Source organism: Balaenoptera borealis (genome assembly GCF_965194805.1).
Source record: "Balaenoptera borealis genome assembly, chromosome: 14".
Taxonomy (NCBI): Eukaryota; Metazoa; Chordata; class Mammalia; order Artiodactyla; family Balaenopteridae; genus Balaenoptera; species Balaenoptera borealis.
In genome coordinates this window covers 43,978,400-44,004,083 of record NC_138875.1, presented here as the reverse complement: position 1 = coordinate 44,004,083, position 25,684 = coordinate 43,978,400, and the positions used below count along the sequence as shown (strand labels likewise).

Genomic DNA, 25,684 nt, shown 5'->3' with positions numbered 1-25,684 from the left:
CAAATAACATATAAGGGAACTCCCATAAGGTTAACAGCTGATTTCTCAGCAGAAACTCTGCAAGCCAGAAGGGAGTGGCATGATATACTTAAAGTGATGACAGGGAAGAACCTACAACCAAGATTACTCTACCCGGCAAGGATCTCATTCAGATTTGATGGAGAAATCAAAAGCTTTACAGACAAGCAAAAGCTAAGAGAATTCAGCACCACCAAACCAGCTCTACAACAAATGCTAAAGGAACTTCTCTAAGTGGGAAACACAAGAGAAGAAAAGGACCTACAAAAATAGACCCATAACAATTAAGAAAATGGTAATAGGAACATACATATTGATAATTACCTTAAACGTGAATGGATTAAATGCTCCAACCAAAAGACACAGGCTGGCTGAATGCATACAAAAACAAGACCCATATATATGCTGTCTACAAGAGATCCACTTCAGACCTAGGGACACATACAGACTGAAAGTGAGGGGATGGAAAAAGATATTCCATGCAAATGGAAATCAAAACAAAGCTGGAGTAGCTATACTCATATCAGATAAAATACACTTTAAAATAAAGAAGGTTACAAGAGACAAGGAAGGACACTACATAATGATCAAGGGATCAATCCAGGAAGAAGATATAACAATTATAAATATATACGCACCCAACATAGGAGCACCTCAATATATAAGGCAAGTGCTAACAGCTATAAAAGAGGAAATCGACAGTAACACAATAATAGTGGGGGACTTTAACACCTCACTTACACCAATGGACAGATCATCCAAAATGAAAATAAATAAGGAAACAGAAACTTTAAATGACACAATAGACCAGATAGATTTAATTGATATTTATAGGACATTCCATCCAAAAACAGCAGGTTACACTTTCTTCTCAAGTGCGCACAGAACATTCTCCAGGATAGATCACATCTTGGGACACAAATCAAGCCTCAGTAAATTTAAGAAAATTGAAATCATATCAAGCATCTTTTCTGACCACAACGCTATGAGATTAGAAATGAATTACAGGGAAAAAACGTAAAAAACACAAACACATGGAGGCTAAACAATACGTTACTAAATAACCAAGAGATCACTGAAGAAATCAAAGAGGAAATCAAAAAATACCTACAGACAAATAACAATGAAAACACGACGATCCAAAACCTATGGGATGCAGCAAAAGCTGTTCTAAGAGGGAAGTTTATAGCTATACAAGCCTACCTCAGGAAACAGGAAAAATCTCAAGTAAACAATCTAACCTTACACCTAAAGGAACTAGAGAAAGAAGAAAAAACAAAACCCAAAATTAGCAGAAGGAAAGAAATCATAAAGATCAGAGTAGAAATAAATGAAATAGAAACAAAGAAAACAACAGCAAAGATCAATAAAACTAAAAGCTGGTTCTTTGAGAAGACAAACAAAACTGAGAAACCTTTAGCCAGACTCATCAAGAAAAAGAAGGAGAGGACTCAAATCAATAAAATTAGAAAAGAAAAAGGAGAAGTTACAAAGGACACCGCAGAAATACAAAGCATCCTAAGAGACTACTACAAGCAAATCTATGCCAATAAAATGGACAACCTGGAAGAAATGGACAAATTCTTAGAAAGGTATAACCTCCCAAGACTGAACCAGGAAAAATAGAAAATATGAACAGACCAATCACAAGTAATGAAATTGAAACTGTGATTAAAAATCCTCCAACAAACAAAAGTCAGGACCAGATGGCTTCACAGGTGAATTCTATCAAACATTTAGAGAAGAGCTAACACCTGTCCTTCTCAAAGTCTTCCAAAAAAGTGCAGAGGAAGGAACACTCCCAAACTCATTCTATGAGGCCACCATCACCCTGATACCAAAACCAGACAAAGATACTACAAAAAAAAAGAAAATTACAGACCAATATCACTGATGAATATAGATGCAAAAATCCTCAACAAAATACTAGCAAACAGAATCCAACAACACATTAAAACGATCATACACCACGATCAAGTGGGATTTATCCCAGGGATGCAAGGATTCTTCAATATATGCAAATCAATCAATGTGATACACCATATTAACAAATTGAAGAATAAAAACCATATGATCATCTCAATAGATGCAGAAAAAGCTTTTGACAAAATTCAACACCCATTTATGATAAAAACTCTCCAGAAAGTGGGCATAGAAGGAACCTCCCTCAACATAATAAAGGCCATATATGACAAACCCACAGCAAACATCATTCTCAATGGTGAAAAACTGAAAGCATTTCCTCTACGATCAGGAACAAGGCAAGGATGTCCACTCTCACCACTATTATTCAACATAGTTTTGGAAGTCCTAGCCACAGCAGTCAGAGAAGAAAAAGAAATAAAAGGAATACAAATTGGAAAAGAAGAAGAAAAACTGTCACTGTTTGCAGATGACATGATACTATACATAGAGAATCCTAAAACTGCCTCCAGAAAACTGCTAGAGCTAATTAATGAATATGGTAAAGTTGCAAGATACAAAATTAATGCACAGAAATCCCTTGCACTCCTATACACTAATGATGAAAAATCTGAAAGAGAAATTATGGAAACGCTCCCATTTACCATTGCAACAAAAAGAATAAAATACCTAGGAATATACCTACCTAGGGAGACAAAAGACCTGTATGCAGAAAACTATAAGACACTGATGAAAGAAATTAAAGATGATACCAACAGATGGAGAGATATACCATGTTCTTGGATTGGAAGAATCAACATTGTGAAAATGACTATACTACCCAAAGTAATCTATTGCAATCCAATAGATTCAATGGAATCCCCATCAAATCCAATAGATTCAATGCAATCCCCATTAAATTACCAATGGCATTTTTTACAGAACTAGAACAAAAAATCTTAAAATTTGTATGGAGACACAAAAGACCCCAAATAGCCAAAGCAGTCTTGAGGGAAAAAAACGGAGCTGGAGGAATCAGACTCCCTGACTTCAGACTATACTACAAAGCTACAGTAATGAAGACAATATGGTACTGGCACAAAACAGAAACATATATCAATGGAACAAGATAGAAAGCCCAGAGATAAACCCACACACCTATGGTCAACTAATCTATGACAAAGGAGGCAAAGATATACAATGGAGAAAAGACAGTCTCTTCAGTAAGTGGTGCTGGGAAAAATGGACAGCTACATGTAAAAGAATGAAATTAGAACACTCCCTAACACCATACACAAAAATAAACTCAAAATGGATTCGAGACCTAAATGTAAGACCGGACACTATAAAACTCTTAGAGGAAAACATAGGAAGAACACTCTTTGACATAAATCACAGCAAGATCTTTTTTAATCCACCTCCTAGAGTAATGGAAATAAAAACAAAAATAAACAAATGGGACCTAATGAAACTTCAAAGCTTTTGCACAGCAAAGGAAACCATAAACAAGACAAAAAGACAACCCTCAGAATGGGAGAAAATATTTGCAAACGAATCAACAGACAAAGGATTAATCTCCAAAATATATAAACAGCTCATGCAGCTCAACAGTAAAAGAACAAACAACCCAATCCAAAAATGCGCGGAAGACCTAATGAGACATTTCTCCAAAGAAGACATACAGATGGCCAAGAAGCACATGAAAAGCTGCTCAACATCACTAATTATTAGAGAAACGCAAATCAAAACCACAATGAGGTATCACCTCACACCAGTTAGAATGGGCATCATCAGAAAATCTACAAACAACAAACGCTGGAGGGGGTGTGGAGAAAAGGGAATCCTCTTGCACTGTTGGTGGGAATGTAAATTGATACAGCCACTATGGAGAACAGTATGGAGGTTCCTTAAAAAACTAAAAATAGAATTACCATATGATCCAGCAATCCCACTACTGGGCATATACCCAAGAGAAAACCATAATTCAAAAAGACACATGCACCCCCATGTTCATTGCAGCACTATTTACAATAGCCAGGTCATGGAGGCAACCTAAATGCCCATCGACAGATGAATGGATAAAAAAGATGTGGCACATATATACAATGGAATATTACTCAGCCATAAAAAGGAACGAAACTGAGTCTTTTGTTGAGACGTGGACAGACCTAGAGACTGTCATACAGAGTGAAGTAAGTCAGAAAGACAATATCGTATATTAATGCATGTATGTGGAACCTAGAAAAATGGTACAGATGAGCCAGTTTGCAGGGCAGAAGTTGAGACACAGATGTAGAGAACAAACGTATGGACACCAAGGGGGGGAAACCGCGGCGGGGTGGGGATGGTGGTGTGATGAATTGGGCGATTGAGATTGACATGTATACACTGATGTGTATAAAATTGATGACTAATAAGAACCTGCAGTATAAAAAAACAAACAAAGAAAACAACTAATACTAAACTTTCATTAGGTTATTTGTATGGAATTATGTTAATATAAATGTTTCAGACATTACATGAAATTTCTAAAAAGAAAAAAAGAAGACACTTGTCTAAGCAAAAATTTTAAACTCTTGAATGGATACATATAATATAAACAAAGTCAACAGATAAGGTAAATGTAAATTTTAAAAATCTCTATAATTTATAAACAGCACGTAGAAATTGGCAAGAATCAAATGACAACAGAAAAAGCAGCAAAAAATATGTCAATTTGCAGAAGAGCGAGTCTACGTGATACACATATTAAAAGGGCACAAAAATCACTAATGGTCAGGCAAATGCAAATTAACATAGCAGTTAGATCTCATTTTATGTCCATTAGGCTGGCAAATATTTCTTTTAAACTTTATAACATCTAATGGTTGTCACAGATTTGCAGAAATGGTATTCTCATACATCAGTGATGGAAATGAGAATTGTTACCGACTTTTTGGACAGCATTTGGGCAACTGCTGTTAAATCGGTTCCACTTCTGTGAATTGGGTTCTGAAACTGGGATAGAAGACCCACTTTTCCCTAAATAATTTTTTCTAAAAAGATTTCATTTTGGTCCTTGCATGTGAGATTAAGAGAATCAGGAAGACAATGCCATCAAAGGTGTTTTGGGGGAGAAGTAAAAGATATGTGAGAGAAACCACAGACTTTTATAGAAATAATGAACAAATTAACAACATTATGTACATGGAGGTTTAGTGAAGTATAATTAATAGAGACCAATAACTAGAAACAAGTTGAACACAAATCAACAGAAGAATGAGTATACCCGTACCATGGACTATTATGCAGCTGTTAACAAAAATGAATTTGTTTTACACCAGATGATTTAGAAAGATTCCCATGAGTGACATAAACAAGAAGCCAAGAAGTATGTATAACATACAAGTATGTATAATATAATCCTGTCTTTAAAAAGCAATGACAGAATTTTGTTTCAGTATTGTCTTCGAATCAAGGTTGGTTGGATCCATGGACGCAGAACCCATGGATACAGAGGGCCACTGTACTACGGCCGTTTTACTATGTGGACTTGAGCATCCACAGATTTTGGTATCTGTGGGGGTTTTGGAACCAATCCCCTGCAGATGCTGAGGGAGGACTGTATATCTAACGTCAATGCAGAATTATATGAGCATAGAAGAAATATGAAAGATACTCCTGTATTATTAAAGTGAATTGTGTGGGTAGGCAGGGTTGGATTGGAGGAATGGGGGTTGATGTGAAGGGAGAAAGTAAAAAAACAAAAAACAAAAGCGGTAGATAAAATGCCTCGTTTCTGTAAAATTATAAGAGTGTAAGAGAGAAAAAGAATAGAGGATGCGAGAGAGGACAGTCACCTAGTTATCTTAGGATGGTGGGACCTCAGATTATCTTTAGTTTTAGAATATTTCCATGCATTCAGATTTTTAATTGTGAATACATGATGTTTATAATTGGGAGAAATGAAGTTTTGTTTCATTGTGACGATTTAAAAAACTAAATAGACTATACATGGTATTTATAACTTAGTTCATATATTTCTCCTCTTCCCTCCCCCTCTAGTGTCCATTAGCACGAAACTCCTCAGATAGCTACTGTATTCAACTGTATATAACCTGCTCAGATTGATATCTTCCCAACAGAGTCAAGAAAAAAGACAGAAGACTGGGGGGAGGGGCAAGTACAATTCACGAGCCACTTGATCCCCTGTGAAGTTAATTTGAGGCTTCTTCTTTGGCGCTAAAAGATTCTCTTAAAGTCATCTTGTACTGTGCTTTCAGCAACTGTCACCTCAAGCCTCTGATAAAGACAACTATTTATAGAGTCCTCAGGTGCCAAGTTGGCAGTGGGATATGTATTTTATTCCTCCATCAATCACTGTCTATACGTAGAAAGAATTAAACCGGGCTTTCCTTCTCTTATCTCCGGTTCCCTTCGTCTTAAACATTACTACATCAAAGTCGACATTTGCACAGATATTCAACAGAGGAAATGAAACGACATTCAAACTATCACATTTGCTTCTCTCCTGGTCTTGAAGTTATCTGTGAATCTCTAGTATTTATTCTCTCACATCAGCACTCAGATTCTAAGCTTCAACAGGCTCTCAATTTGCCAAAACCCAATGCTTACAAGAGAGAGAATAGGAAATGGAATAGAAAACTCTAACTGCCCTAAATGCAGCACTTCAGGGTTCATTATAGATTACATGTAAAAATAATGAAATATTTCTATAAACTTGTCTATTCATTCTTAGTCTTTAAGACCGAATAGTGATGAACCTAGTTTGTCAGCTTAGTTTTATGCAATGCACAGGAATTTGTCAACAATGATGTACCAGTGGGAACTCTCCATGACATGAATTCAAATTCTGTATGTATAATTATAGTTACGAACACACAACATGGTTTTATCAAGATTTTCATGAGATTATTGACTGGCCACAATGCAACACTGAACATAACATTTAAATCCAATATCCAACTTGATGAAGAAAAGTAAATTAACCACACTTATTCAATTTCAGAGAGAGGTAATACCTATTTATGAACATTAACTGGAAAAAATAGAACAGAAGTTTATAAAGTGATTAAGCCCACCTGAAACCTGGAGATTATTTATAAACATCCTGCAGAAAAACCAAGAATAAAGGACACTAGGATTTCATTTTTATTACAGAAGCTTTAAAAAAAACTCTACCAAAAAACTAAACAAAGAACTCATAAAATTCACAAATATGATAAAATTATTGAATTTATTCTACTAGTCATCAAACCAATACAAATTAGAAAAAGTGTCAATTTTAAAATTATCTGAATTAGCAAAGACTGAAAAACACCTATGATATTCAATGATGCACAATGATATTACTCATTCATTGTTAATGGTACAAACTTTCCCGGATACAATTTAGCAATACACATCAACAATCTAAAAAAATAAAATAAAATTTTTTTAATCCCACTTCCAGGAATCCCAAATAATGAAATGATGTATAAAACTGACAAATTTAAGCATAAAGATAGCCTCAAAAACATAACACTCAAAACAACTAAATGTCTAACAAGTGGAAAATAGTCAAATAAATAATGGTTAATTGGTAATAGAAGAATCACATTCAGTCATGACAATTTTATTTTCAAAGAATATTAATAATGAAAGAAAATGCTCATGATATAATGCAAAATTTTAAAAGTTTTACATATAGCTTGGTCTCACTTTTATATATATTCTCCATTTACATGGCATGCCTGCATAATAGGAAAATGTTAATAATGGTTACAGGACATTCCTGGTGGCGCAGTGGTTAAGAATCCGCCTGCCAATGCAGGGGACACAGGTTCGAGCCCTGGTCCAGGAAGATACCACATGCCACGGAGCAACTAAGCCCGTGCGCCACAACTACTGAGCCTGCGCTCTAGAGCCCGTGAGCCGGCACAGCAACGAAAAGTAGCCCCCACTTGCCGCAACTAGAGAAAGCCTGTGCACAGCAACGAAGGCCCAACGCGGCCTAAAATAAATAAATAAAATTAAAAAAAAAAAAAGGTTACATAACAAATTATATAACCTCTGGAATTAACACTGATATTCATTTCTGTCATTTTCTGTCTACATTTTCCAAATTCTCTATAACAATGATATCTGGGGGGGAAATAGTAAGTATGTTTTTAAAAAAAAACCCGCCAAGCCTCTCTGGCAAAAGAAATAGAGCAGGAAAAAAGCACCTTTAAAAAATTGGACACGGCTTCCCTGGTAGTGCAGTGGTTAAGAATCCGCCTGCCAATACAGGGGACACAGATTTGAGCCCTGGTCCGGGAAGATCCCACATGCCGCGGAGCAACTAAGCCCATGCGCCATAACTACTGAGCCTGTGCTCTAGAGCCCGCAAGCCACAGCTACTGAACCCTGCGAGCCACAACTACTGAAGCCTGCACGCCTAGAGCCCATGCTCCGTAACAAGAGAAGCCACCGCAATGAGAAGTCCGCGCACCGCAACGAAGAGTAGCCCCCGCTCGCCGCAACTAGAGAAAGCCCGCGCGCAGCAACAAACACCCAATGCAGCCAAAAAAAAAAAAAAAAAGTTGGACAACTATCCCCATTGTGTATATCAGGTTAGGGGCAAAACCTGAGAAGTAGACAAACCAAAAAAGAATGTGAGAGTGCCTTCTAACAACAATTTCTTAAGAGTATAAAACTTTTCATGGCTTACTGATAAAGTACTTCCACCTCTAATAAGGGGCCTCTTAAATAGAACCGCTTTAAGGTTTTAGCTCAAGGATGAAGAGAGAAAAGTAAGTTGGGGCAAGAAGTTCCTACTCTCTTAGCTAAGGAAGAACCTGAACAAGGAGATGTCAAGGAATTAGGGCCCAAAGCATGACTTTTGTTTTTTTCTTAAGATGCACAGTACCTTTATTTATTTATTTTAAAATTAATTTTTATTGGAGTACAGTTGATTTACAATGTTGTGTTAGTTTCGGCTGTACAGCAAAGTCAATCAGTTATACATATACATATATCCACTCATTTTTACATTCTATTCCCATATAGGTCATTACAGAGTATTGAGTAGAGTTCCCTGTGCTATACAGGAGGTTCTTACTAGTTATTTACAAGACATGACTATTTTAGTAAGTTTTGAATAGGAGGAAAACAGTAAAGAAAAGGCATCAAAGCAAAAATCTGAATAGCAAAAGCTGCTAGGCGGCTCCCAATATTCATTGCTCACCTCTCCTGCAATAAAAAACCCTGGGCACTGTGCCCAGTTAAGACTCCAGTTCTTTGCCTTCCTGCCCATATAGGAGTGTGTAAGTCCTGACCAATGAGATGTAAGTGCGGTGCAGTAAAACATACCCTTTTTCCCTTCCTCCTGTCTGGGATGCAGACACGATCGCTGGAGCTCTAGCAGCCACCGAGAACCATAAAGTCAAAACTACCTCTTGAGGATGACAGAGCAGAAAGACATGAGGAGCCTGGGTCCTTGACTCTGTGGATCTGCCCTATCATCCTGGACCATGTTCCTTTAGACTTTTGTTATATGAAAAAGAAATCTCCACTTTTTTTTTTTTTGGTCCCTGTTACACACAGTTGAAATTAACCTAAACTGAGGTACCTGGCCATGCTGAGCTTGTGAAAATTTTTCTCTTGATCCTGTCTACTCTCAGTGGCTCCCTTCCTCTTAACAGACCAAAGACTGGACCAAAATAAACAGGAAAAAATAACAGCAGAATATCTTAATGAAGCTTTATGTTCTTTATTATTTTTAAATAAGTAATCTGAACCTTCTAGAGCTCTCGCTCTCTTTAGGCATAACTAATTGAATTGTTTTTAACTTGGGTCTGGTGCTTGACTGATTTTGCGGGTCAGTGGTCCAAGGCAAAAATGGATCCTGCATTACATTAAATGTTAACCTGAAACAAACTGAAGATTTCATAGCACAAGCTACTGGGGACCAGGAATGACAATGGAATAGATGTTAGGTCCTTGATTCCAGCCATTCCCTACTTGCCCATTGCTGCTAAAGGAAGAGAGTGGCAATTCAAAGTGAATATCAATTACTGAGTATAGCGTCTGCATAGATGGATGGCCTGGAGTTATTCAAGTGAGCTTCCTCTGGCATTTCATTAACGTTTTTTTGAATGGATGACAAAAATCTCTTATAACCAGTGCTTCCTAATTACCTACAAGGTAACAGATATGTTTAAAAATAGAAAAGTAAATATTTACCCTTTTCCAGTTACTTTTGGATATTTGAATCTGGTTCTCTGCTAGGAGGAAAATACTGTCAATGTGAACTAATTATCAAGAGCAAATTTTCATTTCTAACATCTTAAAGTCTGGTATTGAGAAAACTGTCACCTTGAAAAAAAAATCTGACCAAGGAAATTTTTCTCTACTGAGTGGAAAAAAACAACAGAACATAACCTATTTTAAATCTTCACAAGGATACAAACATAAGCACTGCTCACAATTACATTCCTCTCTAAGCTATAACCAGGGCTAATAGTAGTAACTTACTGTACACGTTAAATATTAGCCTGAATAACAACTAGCTTCATAACTATAAGACTTCACATTGCATTTTGAATTCAATAACTTGATATTTATTAAACAACCATTCAAGTCATCAAAGCCCAAGTGGTATTTAAATACTTCAAAGTAGGTTTAAGAAGTAGCAGAATCAATTAAAATGACTTGTCCTGTAGGTATATATAAAGTAATTCATCCCCAGAACTAGAAAAGGGCTCAGGAATATTGGTTCTTCCTTTTTATTTTACCACTATGTAATACTCCTGCAATGGCAGAAAAGGAAACTCATTGTCTGGGATTAAGACACTACAGTTTCAAGTCAATCTTGGGGCTATTCTAGGAAGATGACAACTGTACCAAATTAGCAGTTGTAGTTTTGTAACACTACTTAAACCAAGTGGCTTGTTTTGCTTAGAAGTAAAATCCCTGGTGCCCTGAGAAGATGAGACAATGGATAGTTAAATGGCTAGCTGACTATCCAATCGGGTTTTTCTTTATTGTTTTAAGAGTTGACTAGTTCCAAAGATTTATGGTATTCTAGGTGATATAAGATTAAAAATTCAATGACATAGCTACATGTAGTATGTAAAGAAGGCGTCTTAATTTCAAAATGAAAGAACTAGTAAGAAAGCAAAAAAATCTGAAAAAATGAGTTGTAATTTCTAGAAATAACTTATTTACAATATTGATAACTAATGACCCTAAGAATCATTATTTCATCATGATGCTCTACCAGTCTCTATTTTTCCTACTGCTAATTTTAGGACCTACCACCTTATCTCAAGTGGAGCACGTGTGAAATTCTATGTCAGACTAGCAGAGGTCATAGCTTTAGTAATACCGATAATTTGGACCTTAAAAATTTTAATACTGAGATTTGCTTATTCATTTATTACATTCTTACTGAATGCCTCCTATGTACCAGGCATTGTGCTTAGAAGCTGGGAAACAGTAAAAATTACCCTAAATACCTTTAACCTGAAATTCGAGTAAACAATCTTGTGAAACTGGGAACAGGGGTGGAGGCTGAGATGTGGGGGGAGCATCTTCATGTGGAAATGTCATCTAAAAGAGGAGTTAATCCCATGAGATTTAAAAAATATTTTAGCAGGTATATTTTGTCAAGTATGACAAAATAATACATAAACCAGCAATAAAAGTTATTTTTCAAGTTGCATATAATAGCTGGTCTTCTTAAGATTGATAGCCCTGCTGAAAACGAGAGGGAGTTTATGAGTCTTCCTAGAACTGCAGCTTAGTAAGTGAAAAGACAGATACCTCAAGAATCTCAAACAAAAATAAACGAGTTTACAAGCTGGTCTACTAGAACTTGCTATTTCAACAAGGCAGCCAAATGAGGTAAAGAGACTAAAATACTCTCTCTTTAAACTATGATGCAGTTGATCACAATGGTCAAACCAGTTTTCTTTTTACAGATGAACTGAGCATCTTAAGATTTTTTTTTTACTGGTCATGTGGATACTCATTTAAGACTTTCAAAACAGCCATCTTACTTGAAAAGCAAGAGCATTCAAGGAGCCATGTCCAAATCTCGTCTTGTGGGTCTAAATGTTTACCTCCGTCCACTGTCCTCCACAAGGTCCTCTCCTATTCTTTTTTCATAATTTTTAGGCATGGCCAACTAGAATACATGACAACGAGAAGAAAGTAAAAGTATATGGTATATAAAAGAATATTCAAGAGACTTTCTTCATAACCCACCTTGTGTATAACATCATACTAGGCACTTCTTTCCTGCTAACAGTTCTCCAACTATAGGTGCTCTGAAAATCATCATCAATCCGATAAAAGCATCGATGAGAATGTACTAAAAAAAGATTCCAGTGTCTCAGTATCACTAGGTCAGGCTCACATGTGGTTCTGGATTAAATTAAAACCTAAAGTTAAAACTAACTTCCTGTCTCTCCCAAACCCAATCTTGGTTGAGTTAGTTTACAAGACTTTCTCTCTGATAAAGACCTTACACCACCTTTTTATAACCTGTGTATTACTAAGTCAATAACCTGGAATACTCAGAAGGAAATGGACTAAAGTCACACAGAACGTTTCCCTCAGCTTCTTTATCTGTAAGGATAGCAAAATCTATTTATTATTCACTGGGCTTCTGTTGCCTAAATGATAGGCAACAGAAGGGGAGGCTTCTGAAGCCTCCCCATCAACTGGTCTGAGCCTGCACTATGTCAATCTTACATATACATTGTTTTAAAATACATATGTATTGGGACTTCCCTGGCAGCCCAGTGGTTAAGACTCCAAGCTTCCACCACAGGGGGCACAGGTTGGATCCCTGGTGGGGGAACTAAGATCCTGCAAGCCACGTGGTGCAGCCAAAAACCAATAAATTAACTAAAAAAAATAATAAAATACACATGTATTCACATATATTATTGCATTTAACTATCATAGTAAGTAGATACATAAGATTGTAGGCTGCATGAGGACAGAGGTTTTTGTCTGATTTGTTCCGTGCTACTGTCCTGATACCTATAACAGGGTTTGACACATAGTAGGGCCTTAATAAATATTAGCTTATTGAATAAACAGATTAATGAATAACTATGAGATTCATGGGCAAGTATAATGTACATTTTTTTTTCTGCATGAGAAAACTTTAATACCAATCAAACGGATTAAGAGACTGCCCAAGATCACATGGCTAAGAAATAGCAATGCATGTAACTGAACGGAGGTTTCTAGGCTCCAAATCCAGTATCCTTTAAGCAACTGTCTCACCTGGGGCATATGCATCCTCTTACAATTTAGAATGCCAAGGGAAATGAAACCAAAGATTAGCATAGCACATCTTCCCGGAAAAAGACTTAGATTAAGTTACTTCAGAAAAAAATTTTTAATATATATTAAAGTAACACCAGTCATGGAGCAGATTTTGGGAATTTACATTAATTTCAAAGATAAAACTTGAATCTATAAACACCTTTGACATTTGCAAACAGCCACGTGGACCCGCACTGCCATCTGAGTGTCCACCTTGTTTCTGCACCATCAGACCCCCTGGCACTTACATGGTAAAGTTAGAGAAGCAGCTCAGCAGAAAGCAAATACCAAAGCTCCCACAGTCCCAACACACCTGGGGCTTAGAGTCAACTCTGATTCCTCCGCAAAGCTAGGAGGGACAGACTGCTGCTAATTTATACGCAGCTGCCTCCAACGCCCACCATCTTTATTTCTCTCTCCCTGGCAGTTCATGCAGCCTTGGTCTTCTTCTTTCTTTCAGCAGACAGGACCATAAGCTCACCTTTCACTGCTCTAGACCAGCATTCTTTGAACTGGGATATGTGTCTGAAGCAAAGCCAACACTTCCCAAGGGGTTCACCATCACAGCTATAAGTGAGTCAATTTCTAAATCCCCAACTTCCAAATATTCTCTTGTCTGAAAACTGATCTGCCTGAAACCAAGACTGGGATGGAGGGACATCTATCTCCTGACGAAGGGAAGCTGTCCTTCATCACCTCCCCTTCGCAAAGGTCCTTCTCCCACTTTACAAAAGCAATGCATCTACATCACCTTCACCAGATCTTTCTAATCTTCATTACCCCAGGGTAATGAACACAGGGCTCAGGGCGACTAACAAAGGAACAAATAAAAACGCCGATGCCTGTTGAGGAGTCAAGTCTCCAGCATTTGGGTAACTCCTTCTCTAAGACAGGTAATTTCTACTTGTTTGTTTTAAACAACCTGAAATATTTAAATAAGAAGAGCCTTAAGGCCAAAAGAAATACAAAATACTACATTTCAACTTATATTCTTTTTTGTTACATAAGACAGAGTGATCAATAAGACACTTTCATGCATAAAACTATATTACATTGGGAGACACTGCTTTGGGAAAGATCTCCGGTGTTCTCTTTATTTACCGCAAGTAATAAATCCTTCCTTCTACCAAAACAAACAAATAAACAAAAAAACTATATTACATTGGGATACAATTCTGTAGGGGAAGGGAAATGGAAATATGAATTTAAGGAGAAAAAGGAAAGATGTAAGAATTTTACTGTTACGAACTTACTCCTGCATTCTTAAAAATGAATGATACTGGGAATTAAATATAGATCCCACTACAGAGTTTTTTAAATGATGTAACAATTTTAAAAGTCAACAGTCACAGTATGCTGAAAAATGACATCCTTTGCAACTATTTAAACTTAGGATGAAAACTTTTAGCAATGAACTTAAAAACGTGCTTAGGGTACAGGGTTTTACAGAATTTTTAGGCACTACAAGAACAAAAAAGTTGTAAGAACACTGCTGTAGAACAACCCTTCAGAGCCCTTCCAAAACAAAATATTGAAGAGACAGAGAAAGAACAATTTCCCCACCTACCTAGCTTTGAGCGAGGATGGGTTGATGATGGGGTGAGGATTAGCATTCTCTCCACCCTCTTCTTGGTCATAAACACATCTGTTGAACCTGGTTCTGCAGCCAAGTTTCTAAGATTGATGATGAAGTTAGATATCCGATCTTAACTGCATTGCTGACGGGGATTAGACACTGGCTGAAGAGATGTATCTCACTCCTAAGGAGAACCGCTGGAGTACTTTCCTTTTAGTCTCCAGAAAGACTCATGAGACCATACCATAAAGGCTCACTAATTTTGTATTTATCTTATACGATGACAAATTTTGCCACTGGGGATGGAATACTGAATGCGTCTGACTGGCATTTCATTAGTGACATGCATGAGGCAAAGAACTGGAAAGCTCTTACTTATTGTGGAGTTAGTATGTTAAACATGGCAAATGTCCTAAGGAGTAATGTCAACAGACACATCTACATACCCTAAGCCCTCAGACTCCGCTTTTTTCCTTCTTTCTCAGATTCTGTACTCTCTTCTCCTCTGCCCCTTACCTCTTTTCAGCCACTCCTTTAGGAAGCAGAAAATCGTCTAGATATGATGGATGAGGCCGGCGCTTAATTCGATGTCTACACTCTTTTAAAAATATTGACTTTCCTGTCCTCAAGCTCTCAGAGAGACAGTGGGGCTATTTAGAGCAGACGTTAGACCTACTCTAAATCTACTCCCATTTAGTAGAAGGAGGTAGTACAGTTTGAGATAAAAGGCGTCTTTAGAATCGGAAAGTCAGCTGAAAATCAGTCCACCATTTACTAGGTATGTCGCCCTATTTCTCTAAATCTCAAGGCTCGCAAAGTCCTTAAAATGGGGTGCTAAGGATGAGACAAAATACATCAAGCACTTAGAAATATACCAGCACATAGTAGGCCTTCAATAATCGACAGTTATGAAATCAGATGTTTAATGGTTTTAATGATTGCTTAAAATAGCCAACAGTTTTCTCTTGACATAATGTCAACTACTGTTATGTTTTTCAATTTCTTTAACCTCTTTGAAAACAAGTGATTTGGAAAATGACTACCTTTCATGTCTAAGTATAGGGTGCGCGTGTATAAACTGTACCTGCAGTACTAAAACTGGCAAAAGGACATACACAGAATGACGACTGCACAAATTTCACATACAGCATGGTGGCATATCCTTAACATGTTCTAAGCATTGCTGTGAAACATTTTAAAACATAAGCATGGAATCTATCATCAGTTCTTTTAAAATCTATCCAAAAGTAATTGGTAATCTAACACTTCCCCCTTCAAATTAGCAGAGTTTTTTTTTTTTTTTTTTTGGTTGTTTGTAAAATACTTATTATTTTAAGGCTGTAGGGACACTGGTACTCCCACAATTCTCATTTGTGTATAAATGAGTACAACCTCTAAAGCAATTTGACAATGTGTATCAAGGACTTAAAACGGATCTACATGCTTACTCAGCAGGGAAGGAATACATACTAACCCAAACAAACAGATTTATGTACAAGAGTATTCATTACATCACAACTTAATAGTTGTAAAAAATGAAGCCACTTGATGTCCACTGCAGGGGACTAGATATACAGCCATCTTCCCATGGAACATCATGCAGCTTAAAAAAAAAAAAAAAAATTAAATACGATGGGATTAAGTGAAAGAAGCAAGGTATAAAGCAGTATTTGGCTATGATTCCAAATTTGTGTATGCCACTGTGATTCTCAAGCGGGAATAAGAGAAAACTTACAATAAAGAATTGGAATTACACGTAGTGATCAAAATCCATTCCACAGCTTGAAAGGACACGCTGTTAAGACTTGCTACCCACGTCCTAATTTTAAAAAGAAGTGTGGGATGAGTACACTGCTCATTCAGACCCTTTTTATGAATGGCGGAGAGAGGAAAGTGGATAATAAAGCTAATACCTCTGCAACTGGTATTCAGCCTCTTTAAACTTTCAGTTTAATGAAACTTTTGGGTGACTTTTACACCACACACACCAATGTTCACTACCTAGCTAGTAAGTTCTGGGGAAGTGTGCAGAGATGAGAGACGGTAGGAAAAGGTGAGGACTCACATAACCTTCCAATATACACAATTTTGCATGGTGTAAGAGTAAATGAAACACTGTCAGCATGCACACACACACACACACACACACACACACACACTCTCTCTCTCTCTCTCTCTGATTCAGATCTATAGACGCATATTTAAAGCACGCCCACTCTAAGCAGAAATGCCTCAACACACCACCTGACCCTCCCTGAACTCACGTGCACTTCATTACTACTTTTAAAACTCTTAGTTTATTCCCAAAGCCCACCACTACCACCACCAATCAAACAAGGCTAACACACACGCCAAGACTGTTTTCCAGCGTTCATGAACTTTCCTGCCTTTATTTTTCACATCATTACTTCAAATGTCTGATCTAACCCCGCAGAAAAGACCGGGAACAAAAATGCCTTTGGACGTTTATACGTCTCATGTTACTCACTCCTGTACTCCACAAAAGGAGTAACCCAAGTCCTTGTGACTTGAAATGATATCTTCCTGCTCAGTGCTGTTCTGACTTGGCCTGTGTGACCACAGCTCTATCTGCTTGCCCGCCAGCCTGCGCCCAGGTGCTTCTAGCAGCCCCACAGCAGAAGCAAGCCTGTTTCTGCAAACAGCCTGAAATCGCACGAAGCCAAAATCAACTGAAGTTATTACCAAAACACAAAGGACAAAACACACCTAAACTGCCACCTTACATGTCAGAACTCTCAAACTGAAAGGTATCTATTCGCTTGACAGTATGCACATCCATCTACTTGTTTGCAGATGTCAACCTGCAGAACAAACAGCTGGGAGACGTTTGGTTGGTTTCTGGTTGTCAATTTCAGGAAACACAAGCATTTCTTAGTTCCGAGCTCACGTTCCAGGTCAATACAGGTTTTGGTGTATTTTCAATTTTTTTCCAGGCTAGAAAGGCGCTAAGCTAATAATTAACCTTAAGCATACCATCACCTCTGCTAAAAACATTTTCTACACACAGCCCTAAATTACTTTCTCTTCAGTTAAACAAAACAGACAAGCTGTAATAAAAGGTCTCCGAGAAATGTGATCCCTTTTGGTCACCCAGGAGCCTTTCCCCTAAAATCTGTTCCTTCTTGTGGCGGAGGGGTAGGAGAGTATCCAAAATAAAGGTGCCACCCAAAGCACAATTATTTTGTAAGAAAGTTGCCTAAGATAACTCATACAGGGTTTCCCAGGTTGAGTAATTCTTACAGGCGGGTGAGGAGGGACAGCTCGCCTCCAAGATTACTATCTGCAGAGGCTTCCCTTATGTTGATTTTTTTTTTTTTTTTTTTGCGTCCTTTTAAATTATACTACTAGGGCTCTGATTTTCACACCTCTAGCTGCTGCTGGGGGGAGTTGAGAGCGACGTGCCAGGGCTGCGGCAGCCGCTCGAGCCAAGTCCAACGCTGGGGGGCGGGCAGCCCACTCCCCACCGGGTCCCACCCTCCCGGGCACACGCGTGCAGAGACGCGCCGAGGCTGCGGTCCGCGGGCGGGGACTCACCGCTGTCCAGCCGCGCGATCTGGGGCAGTCGGTAAGTGCTGACCAGCAGGTCCAGCGGAACGGCCACCGAGCTCCACTTCACATCCTTGAGGCTGCAGCCCAGCGAGGGCGCCGGGTCCATCTTCCCCGCCTCCTCCGGACCCGCGCTCCCGCCGCCGCCGCCTGCACCACCCGCGCCTCGGCGGCCGCCGCTGCTCGCACTTGCGGTCTGGGGCGCGCGGAAGGCGCCGGGCACTCTGGCCGCAGGCAGCCCGGGGGCGCGGCGGCTGCGGCGGCGGGGAGGGAGGGGGGCCCGCGGCCGGCTCAGCTGCCGCTGCGGGACATGGCCGGGGCGCCCCGCGTGCCCTCAAGCCCGGAGAGGACTCGCAGCAACCCGGCGGCGGCGGCGGCGGCGGGCGGCGGCGGCCGGGGTGTATGCGGCGGCTCCCGCTCCGCCTCCTCCTCTGGCCCCGGGTCTGCAGCTGCGGCGGCCGCCCGCTCGCCTCCTCCTTCTTTTACCCCTCCTTCCCTCCGCCTGGAGCGTGTGAGGAGGAGCCGCGGGTCTGAGAAACGCCATAGCAGCGTTCCCAGCACTGACTAATCAACAAGGTGCGAGCGACGCCTGCGCAGCTCGGGGAGACACCGCCCCCGCCTCCGCCCCCGCCTCCCCTGCGCCACCCGCCCCGCCCCGCCCCGTCCCGCCTCCCTCTCGGCCTCCGCCCCCTGTAGTCCGGCTGGCTCCGTTCGGCGTCGGCTCCCCCGGTCTGGCCGCGGCGCAGGCGGCTCGGCGCGCTCCGCAAGCTTTAGCTCTCGCTCCCCCGTCCGACCGTTCGGGGGCCCTGCACCCTCGCCCGGGCGCCACCGCGCGCCCGCACTCCTTCGCTGCCCAGGGCCTGCCCGAAGGGCGCCCTGGAGGAACGCAGCGAGCTCAGGAATCTTTCTCAGTCGTCATGTCGGGCACTGTCCCGTCTCCCCCAACCCTGTTAGCACTGGAGTTGCTACTACAGGACACAAAAGAGACCTGTTTGGTGCCCATCTCTTGAGAGAGTGCCACAGGCAAACGAAGCTGGGAAAGGCAGGCGGGGAGCATCCCCTGCCGTGTCCTCCGCACCCCGACCCCCGCCCCCGCCAACCCTCCAATTCTCCAGAAACGCAGCTGGAAGTTACCCCCAGCAGTCTAGACTTTGGCTGCTTGGCAGAATGAAAAAGGCCGAAGCACCGAGAAGCAGAAAGGCAATGAATGATCAGTACCCACGCAGGGGAAGGTGACTGTCGGTTTAGTACCTTCATTGTACGGACAAGCTGCTGGAGACCGCAGAGGATGAGGCCAACAACAGCCGTGGACACGCCAAAGGGTTACTGGGAGACGACTGGGACCAGCTGTTTTCACGTGCTTTTCTCACTCATTTCTCTCCCAAGCTTAAAGGTTGGAATAATTCCCGTTTTCTAGATACGCGTACCAGGACATTAGTTTGGCAAGATTACACACTTGTAGATAGCCTTGCCGAAATACAAACCCACAGTCTGCTTTCCGTGACAAACACTCTGTTTTCTCCAATATTGAGTATGGCCTGCTCACTGCAGACAGAGCTCAGAATGTAAAGGTGGCTGTAAGATTCCTGCTTCTTCAGGCACATCCTGACTTTTATGTGCTAATCTTTTTTTTAGCATTAATTTACACCGGCAGAGGTGAATGATGGCCAGGTGAAAGGGTTACATATCAGTTCTTTATATTTTTCAATATGTATTCAGTGTTCAGTTCATGTAAGACAAAACAGCACCTGCTTCGCCCGCCCAAAGGGACTGGAAAACATCCGCTGCCTTTCAGTGGGCTGGCTTAGTTCTGTGCCAGTGAATAAACCTCTCCATAGCAATTGAAGAAAAACACGGAGATTCTTCTACTCCCACTTTCCCTGTCCTCTCACTTTGAAATACTGGCGATAATTTTCACAAAAGTCTTCTGCTGAAAGTTTTGACCTTTCTGTCACTGATGTTAAGTTTTTGGAAAAGTCTTGAAAAAAAAGTGGGAAAGATTTTAGTGTCTGTTTTACTCAGAATCACAGGTCCATAAAGTTCTAAGTTTTGCCCACAGAAAGAAGAATTTTTAAAAACTTAAAGGAGCTAACTGCCAGCTAATTTTTTTTCTATCTAAATATTTAATTATTTCTGGAAATAAAGCTGAGTCCAAAAATGATATAAGAAACATTTAAGAATGGATAGGGTCAGGGGTCCTTCAACCAGTTTGTAGATCCTAAAACCTTATATGGTAGATTGATTTTAAAAAATAACTTTCTGCAACTATTATATCCTCTTTAAAACCTCCAGGAAATAGAAGTAGTTCCCTCCCATGAAAGGATTGGTGACTTGTGACCGAAAGACAAGATAAAAAGTAAAAAGATTAATGCAATCAGCTTTTTTTTTTTTATCAATAAAGAACTTACATTAGATTTGCTCTTAATGCTGGCCTTGCAGAAAAGTTTTCATTTCAATCTTGAGTATTAGAGGAAAGAAAATTTAATGAGCTACAAATTCTTATATAAGTCTCCTGTCGTGGCAGAACTCTTTCAGAAAGATCTTATTTGTAAGACAGAGAAAGCTTTGGTTAAACTGTAGGGAAAATAAATCAGCTGAGAAGGGTAATCTTTCAGCCTGGCTGACCTACGCTTCCAAACATGATACGGGGAGGCGTGTTTCTTAAGATCGTTGGGCCAATGCAAACCACGTACATAAAAGCATAACAACTGGGTACAGGGGCAAAACTTATGAGATTTTTCAGTTTATGAAAAAGAAACATCCAAGAAAAATTTTCTGTAGAGCAGAATTCAATGTGCTGTTCCCTTGTTCCTGCCAAATACCTTTTTAAATTGACGTTTGTGGGAGGCAGCATTTTATGGTGATTAAAAATATTGACTCCAGTGCCAGATGGCATGGGTTTCATTAGTAACTCTGCTCCTATTCAGGATCTTGGGCAACTTGCTCTTTCCTCCTCTGAAAAATGGGGATAATCGCTATAGACTGAATGTGCACCCCCAAAATTCTAATGTTGAAACCTAATCCCCAGGTGGTGCCTTTGGGAGGTGATTAGGTCTTGAACAAGAAAACAGGCCCTCACCAGACTCAGAATCTACCAGTGCCTTGATCTTGGACTTCCCAGCCTCCAGCAATGTGAAAAATAAATTTCTGTTGTTTATAAACCCCCTAGTCTATGATATTCTGTTATAGCAGCCTAGATAGACTAAGGTAACAATAATAGTTCTCATCTCATAGGGTTGATATGAAAATGTGATCCTTTAATATATGTTAAGCATTTAGAATAGGGCCTGACACATAGGAAGGGCTATGGAAGCGTTTGCTGTTATTATTAAAAGAAGTATTGGTTTTGAAGGGCAAAATTTTAAAAAGAAATGAAGAGGCAAATGGAGCTGTGAGGAAATGATTTGATTTTGGAAGAACAGTTGCATCTAGCAAAGAGTAGAGAACATCATTCCTCAAACAGGAAACCCAGGTGCCTGCTCCCAGCTGTGGGACCTGAGTCCCTAAATCTAGAGTCTATGGGGTTATTCTACACTAATTCCACAGTAAGCCAGCCCTGCTACCCAGCAGATCCAGGCAGTGGCCATGATGACTTTTCATATGCTGATCTAATGATGCTGATAAGCCCGGGAGTGAATCAGGCATATGATACTGTAGGACTCCTATGAGGGACATTTCACGACTTCCTAACTGTGAAACTTCTGTTTATACATACATATCTCGTTAATTCTCTGCATTATCAGCTTTGCAAGATAAAAACATTACATGTTGGTTTTCCTCGTATCGGAATGTCCTGGGTCACATGATATTCTAGTGGTCAAGTGTGATATCAAAGTTCACAGCCCCGGTGGTTTTCTAGGTATCTAAGCTCTTTTCCCTTTCAAGAGGTGGTCCTCTTGGCTTGGAATGCCTTTCTTCCTTTCTCTTCCGTGAAATCCTGTCTCCTGCAAAGAGCTGACCACTCCTTTCCCTGTGTCACCATGTACCTGGCAATACCCCCAACCCTTTTAATTGTGCGAGTTGCTCTCTGACTTATTATCTGTTTTTATGTTGGCTTTCCCTACTAGACCACAATTAACCATGGCCACTGAAAGTGTATTTTGTTCACCTTTGTTTCTCCAGCTCTTGTTACCATGCCTGGCACATGGAAAGTGCTCATTTAATGTTGAATTGAATAATCAATAGGCTGAGTCATTCTCGCACTCTGTATTATTTAGCAGGACACTGCATCTCTGGATTTTAAATGATTAGCGTTCATCAGGTCTAGAAATTTTCAAGGTTCTAATTCCATACAACAATGGTTACTATTAGATTGGCCCCCAATTCTTTTCATTCATCTGAAAATTTAAATTTTATTTATTAAAATCAAGTTCTGCAATTTTGTCACTGAACTAGACATGTACTTCTAGACCATCAGTTACAACACATTAAAACTGTTAGCATATTGTTAGTTTATTGTTTGTTAGCTTATTTGTGGTCTCCTTTGCCAGGACTTTACTGTCAGAAAGTCTTGCTTTATTACATTTGCATCCCCAGCACTTGTCACATAGTAAGTTCTCTATATAGGTAAATTGATCAACCTATCTATCCATCTATCTCTCTTTCATCTATCTCTCTTTCATCTATCTATCTATCTATCAAGAGAATGTATAAATGGGTAAACGAAATACCATAAAGAAGCATATCCCATATGGGTACTTTCAGGAAGGATTTTAAAACATATTCAGAATTTTACTTTGTCATCTCTTCCTTTCCTGCTTTTGGTATAGGATGTGCCTTTCTTAAGTAGATCATTGAATAATACGTATATTACAGTGTCAATATAGGAATATTAAGGGAAAATATCCATATTAAGGAAAAATATTCCAAGTTGCAAATTGGTTTTTGTGGGCATGTTCACTTTTTGAAACCATATACAACATATCCCCATTTAAAAATATGTATCGCGTTGCAACCCAGAATACACATACATGTATTATCAAAATAAAAGTTTTCCAAAATAATACTTTTTTGTGTACTTCTAATGTGTACCGAATCCTGATCTTTTAATCTATTCTTTACTGTTTAATTTTTTCAACATCAGTCATGATCCACTAATTTTATTTCACAGTCCATAACACAAGCTACAGTGTTAAAACCATCATTTTAAATAATAGTTCTTTTTGTGCATTGTTTATAATTTAGCAAAGCAGGGAACATTAGGGCTGAAGTTGTAGGAGCTTCTAAAATTCAAAAATAACCAGAAATATAAAAAGCAAATGATAATTTAATTATTGAATTTACCAAAATCATCATTGTATATGTGTGTGTGTATGTGTGTAACTTTATAGGTTATAGGTTTGGGCTTATGAAGAAGCAAGCTCTTTGTAGATGATGTTTTTCCTCCCAAACAAGCACAAGATGTCAGTCTGAGAAGCTGCTGGTGATGAGTAGTGGTCCTGACTCTCGTGTGCTTTTATAAATTATGTGAAAGGCTTTACAAAGGAGTGGTTAAGTGATTCATAGTTTAGCTATCCAATTCTGCAGTTTCAAGAAGTACTTTACTAAAATAAAGCACAATTACTAACTAATCACTAATTATTTATTTTTCATATATTAATAAATTGTTTTGAATCATACATTTAACATATTAGTTAAAGAAATAGATAGCTTAATTGGCTGTATCACTTAAGAAGTAGATAAGCTAAGATTCTTTCCACCTAGAAAAGTATATGGTTCATGATATAATTTATATTTTCTTAATAAATGTGTTTAATGTGACAAAGCACAGGTAGAAAATCTTTCATTTTATTTTTATTAGTGCCCAAATAATAATTATTAGTAAATATTTCTTAGTGCCAAAAATCTTCACAGGATGTATACAACTTTGTTGTTGGTGTTCTGATGATTTGAAGCTTCAAAGGAGTTTTAGTGTCAGAGGCAGTTCCATTTTTAAACCTCTCCCTTGAAAGATAATGAGATTTTAGCTCCCTGCTGACAAATCCTCTAAAGAAAGTCCATCAAATATGTTTCCACCCCTCTTTTGAAGTAACCAGTGAAAAGAGAAAGACAGGGAAAGTGGGGTTATGCTGGACACCTCTCCTGGACAACCGACCACCCTGGTCCAAACTGGATGCATCTTTCTTCCCTGACTGCTCTCATACTCAGGTTCCTGGTTTATGAAGGCTGGAGTGTCACCTTCATTTACGTAGAATTGCTTGAGATCATGCTTAACTTCTCTAGTAGATTTTCTACTCATTCCTAAACCCACTTCTTGAAGAGTTTATGCCTTTCCCTCACCTCAGAAACAAATTTAAAATTCTCCAAAATGGTGTTTAAATATCTATTTTATAAAATTTTTAAAATATAGAAAATCCCCCAAAAGAAAGAATACAACCTATAATCCCATCACCCTGCTAACAATGTATCACTCTTCATATCTGGTGCATATTCTTCTACTTATAGTATATATGTATGTGTGTGTATTTGGATCAACCTATAATGTAATTTTGTAGTCTGCCTTTCTCACTCATTTTACCATGTTGATATGTATTCCAAAATGTGATTTTTTAAATTAACAACTGTATAGTATTCCACATAACAAACATGCTTAGAGAGTTGGATAGTTTATCCAACTCTTTATGATTTGGCATTTTTATTGTTTGTAATTTTTATATTATTAATAACATCATCATGACTATCCTTATAGGTAAATCTTTGGGCATATTCATGATTTTCCTCCTTAATATAAATTCCTATAAGGGAGAACTGTTGTATTAGAAAGTGTAAACTTATTTTTTAAGGCTTTTGATACATATTGCCAATTTACTTTCCCAAAATGTAAGAATTTTCACTCCCACAACTTGGATACTGAAGATTCCACATTATCTTTTCCTTTTAAAACTTTTTTTCCTTTACAATTTTTAAAGGCAAAAGCTTTTAAAAGTATTTGAACAAGTACTAAGAAGTAAAAAAAATAGAGTGTAGTTAGCAATTACTACATGTGATTCTATGAGTGGGCCAGAATATTTAATAGTAGATGCAAGACCCTAGATAAAACATTCTTCCTAAATTTAGTAAGAACACCTATAACTAGAAGAATAAGAAAAAATTTTGAAGATATTTGGGGAGGTCAAATTTAACAAGAAAATTACCAGACAAAATACTGAAGTACAGTAAAAGTCCATCAAATGTCAAAATAAGAACTAGTAGGCAAGTATTTATGTATATAACTATGAAGATAATGCTTTTCATGCTTCTGTTCAAGACCTTTATTTGTATTTTCTGAGCTTATAATTTTTCCATTTCTTGACTTTATTATTATAGATAAATAAATGC

The 25,684-nt window shown here is 38.8% G+C and overlaps 1 protein-coding gene across 3 annotated transcripts in view; it reads right to left on the bottom strand.

Moving 5' to 3' along the window:
* GAREM1 (GRB2 associated regulator of MAPK1 subtype 1) overlaps window positions 1-18,487 on the bottom strand; it is a 210,518-nt gene extending 192,031 nt beyond the window's left edge. For 2 of the 3 annotated variants that reach the window (XM_082354233.1, XM_082354234.1), the window contains exon 1: window positions 18,356-18,487. In XM_082354233.1, the coding sequence (XP_082210359.1) occupies window positions 18,356-18,476 (121 nt within the window). In that variant the 5' untranslated portion in view covers window positions 18,477-18,487. The remainder of the gene's footprint in view (window positions 1-18,355) is intronic. The other variant, XM_082354236.1, reaches the window with a different exon arrangement.
* Window positions 18,488-25,684: the final 7,197 nt, after the last annotated feature.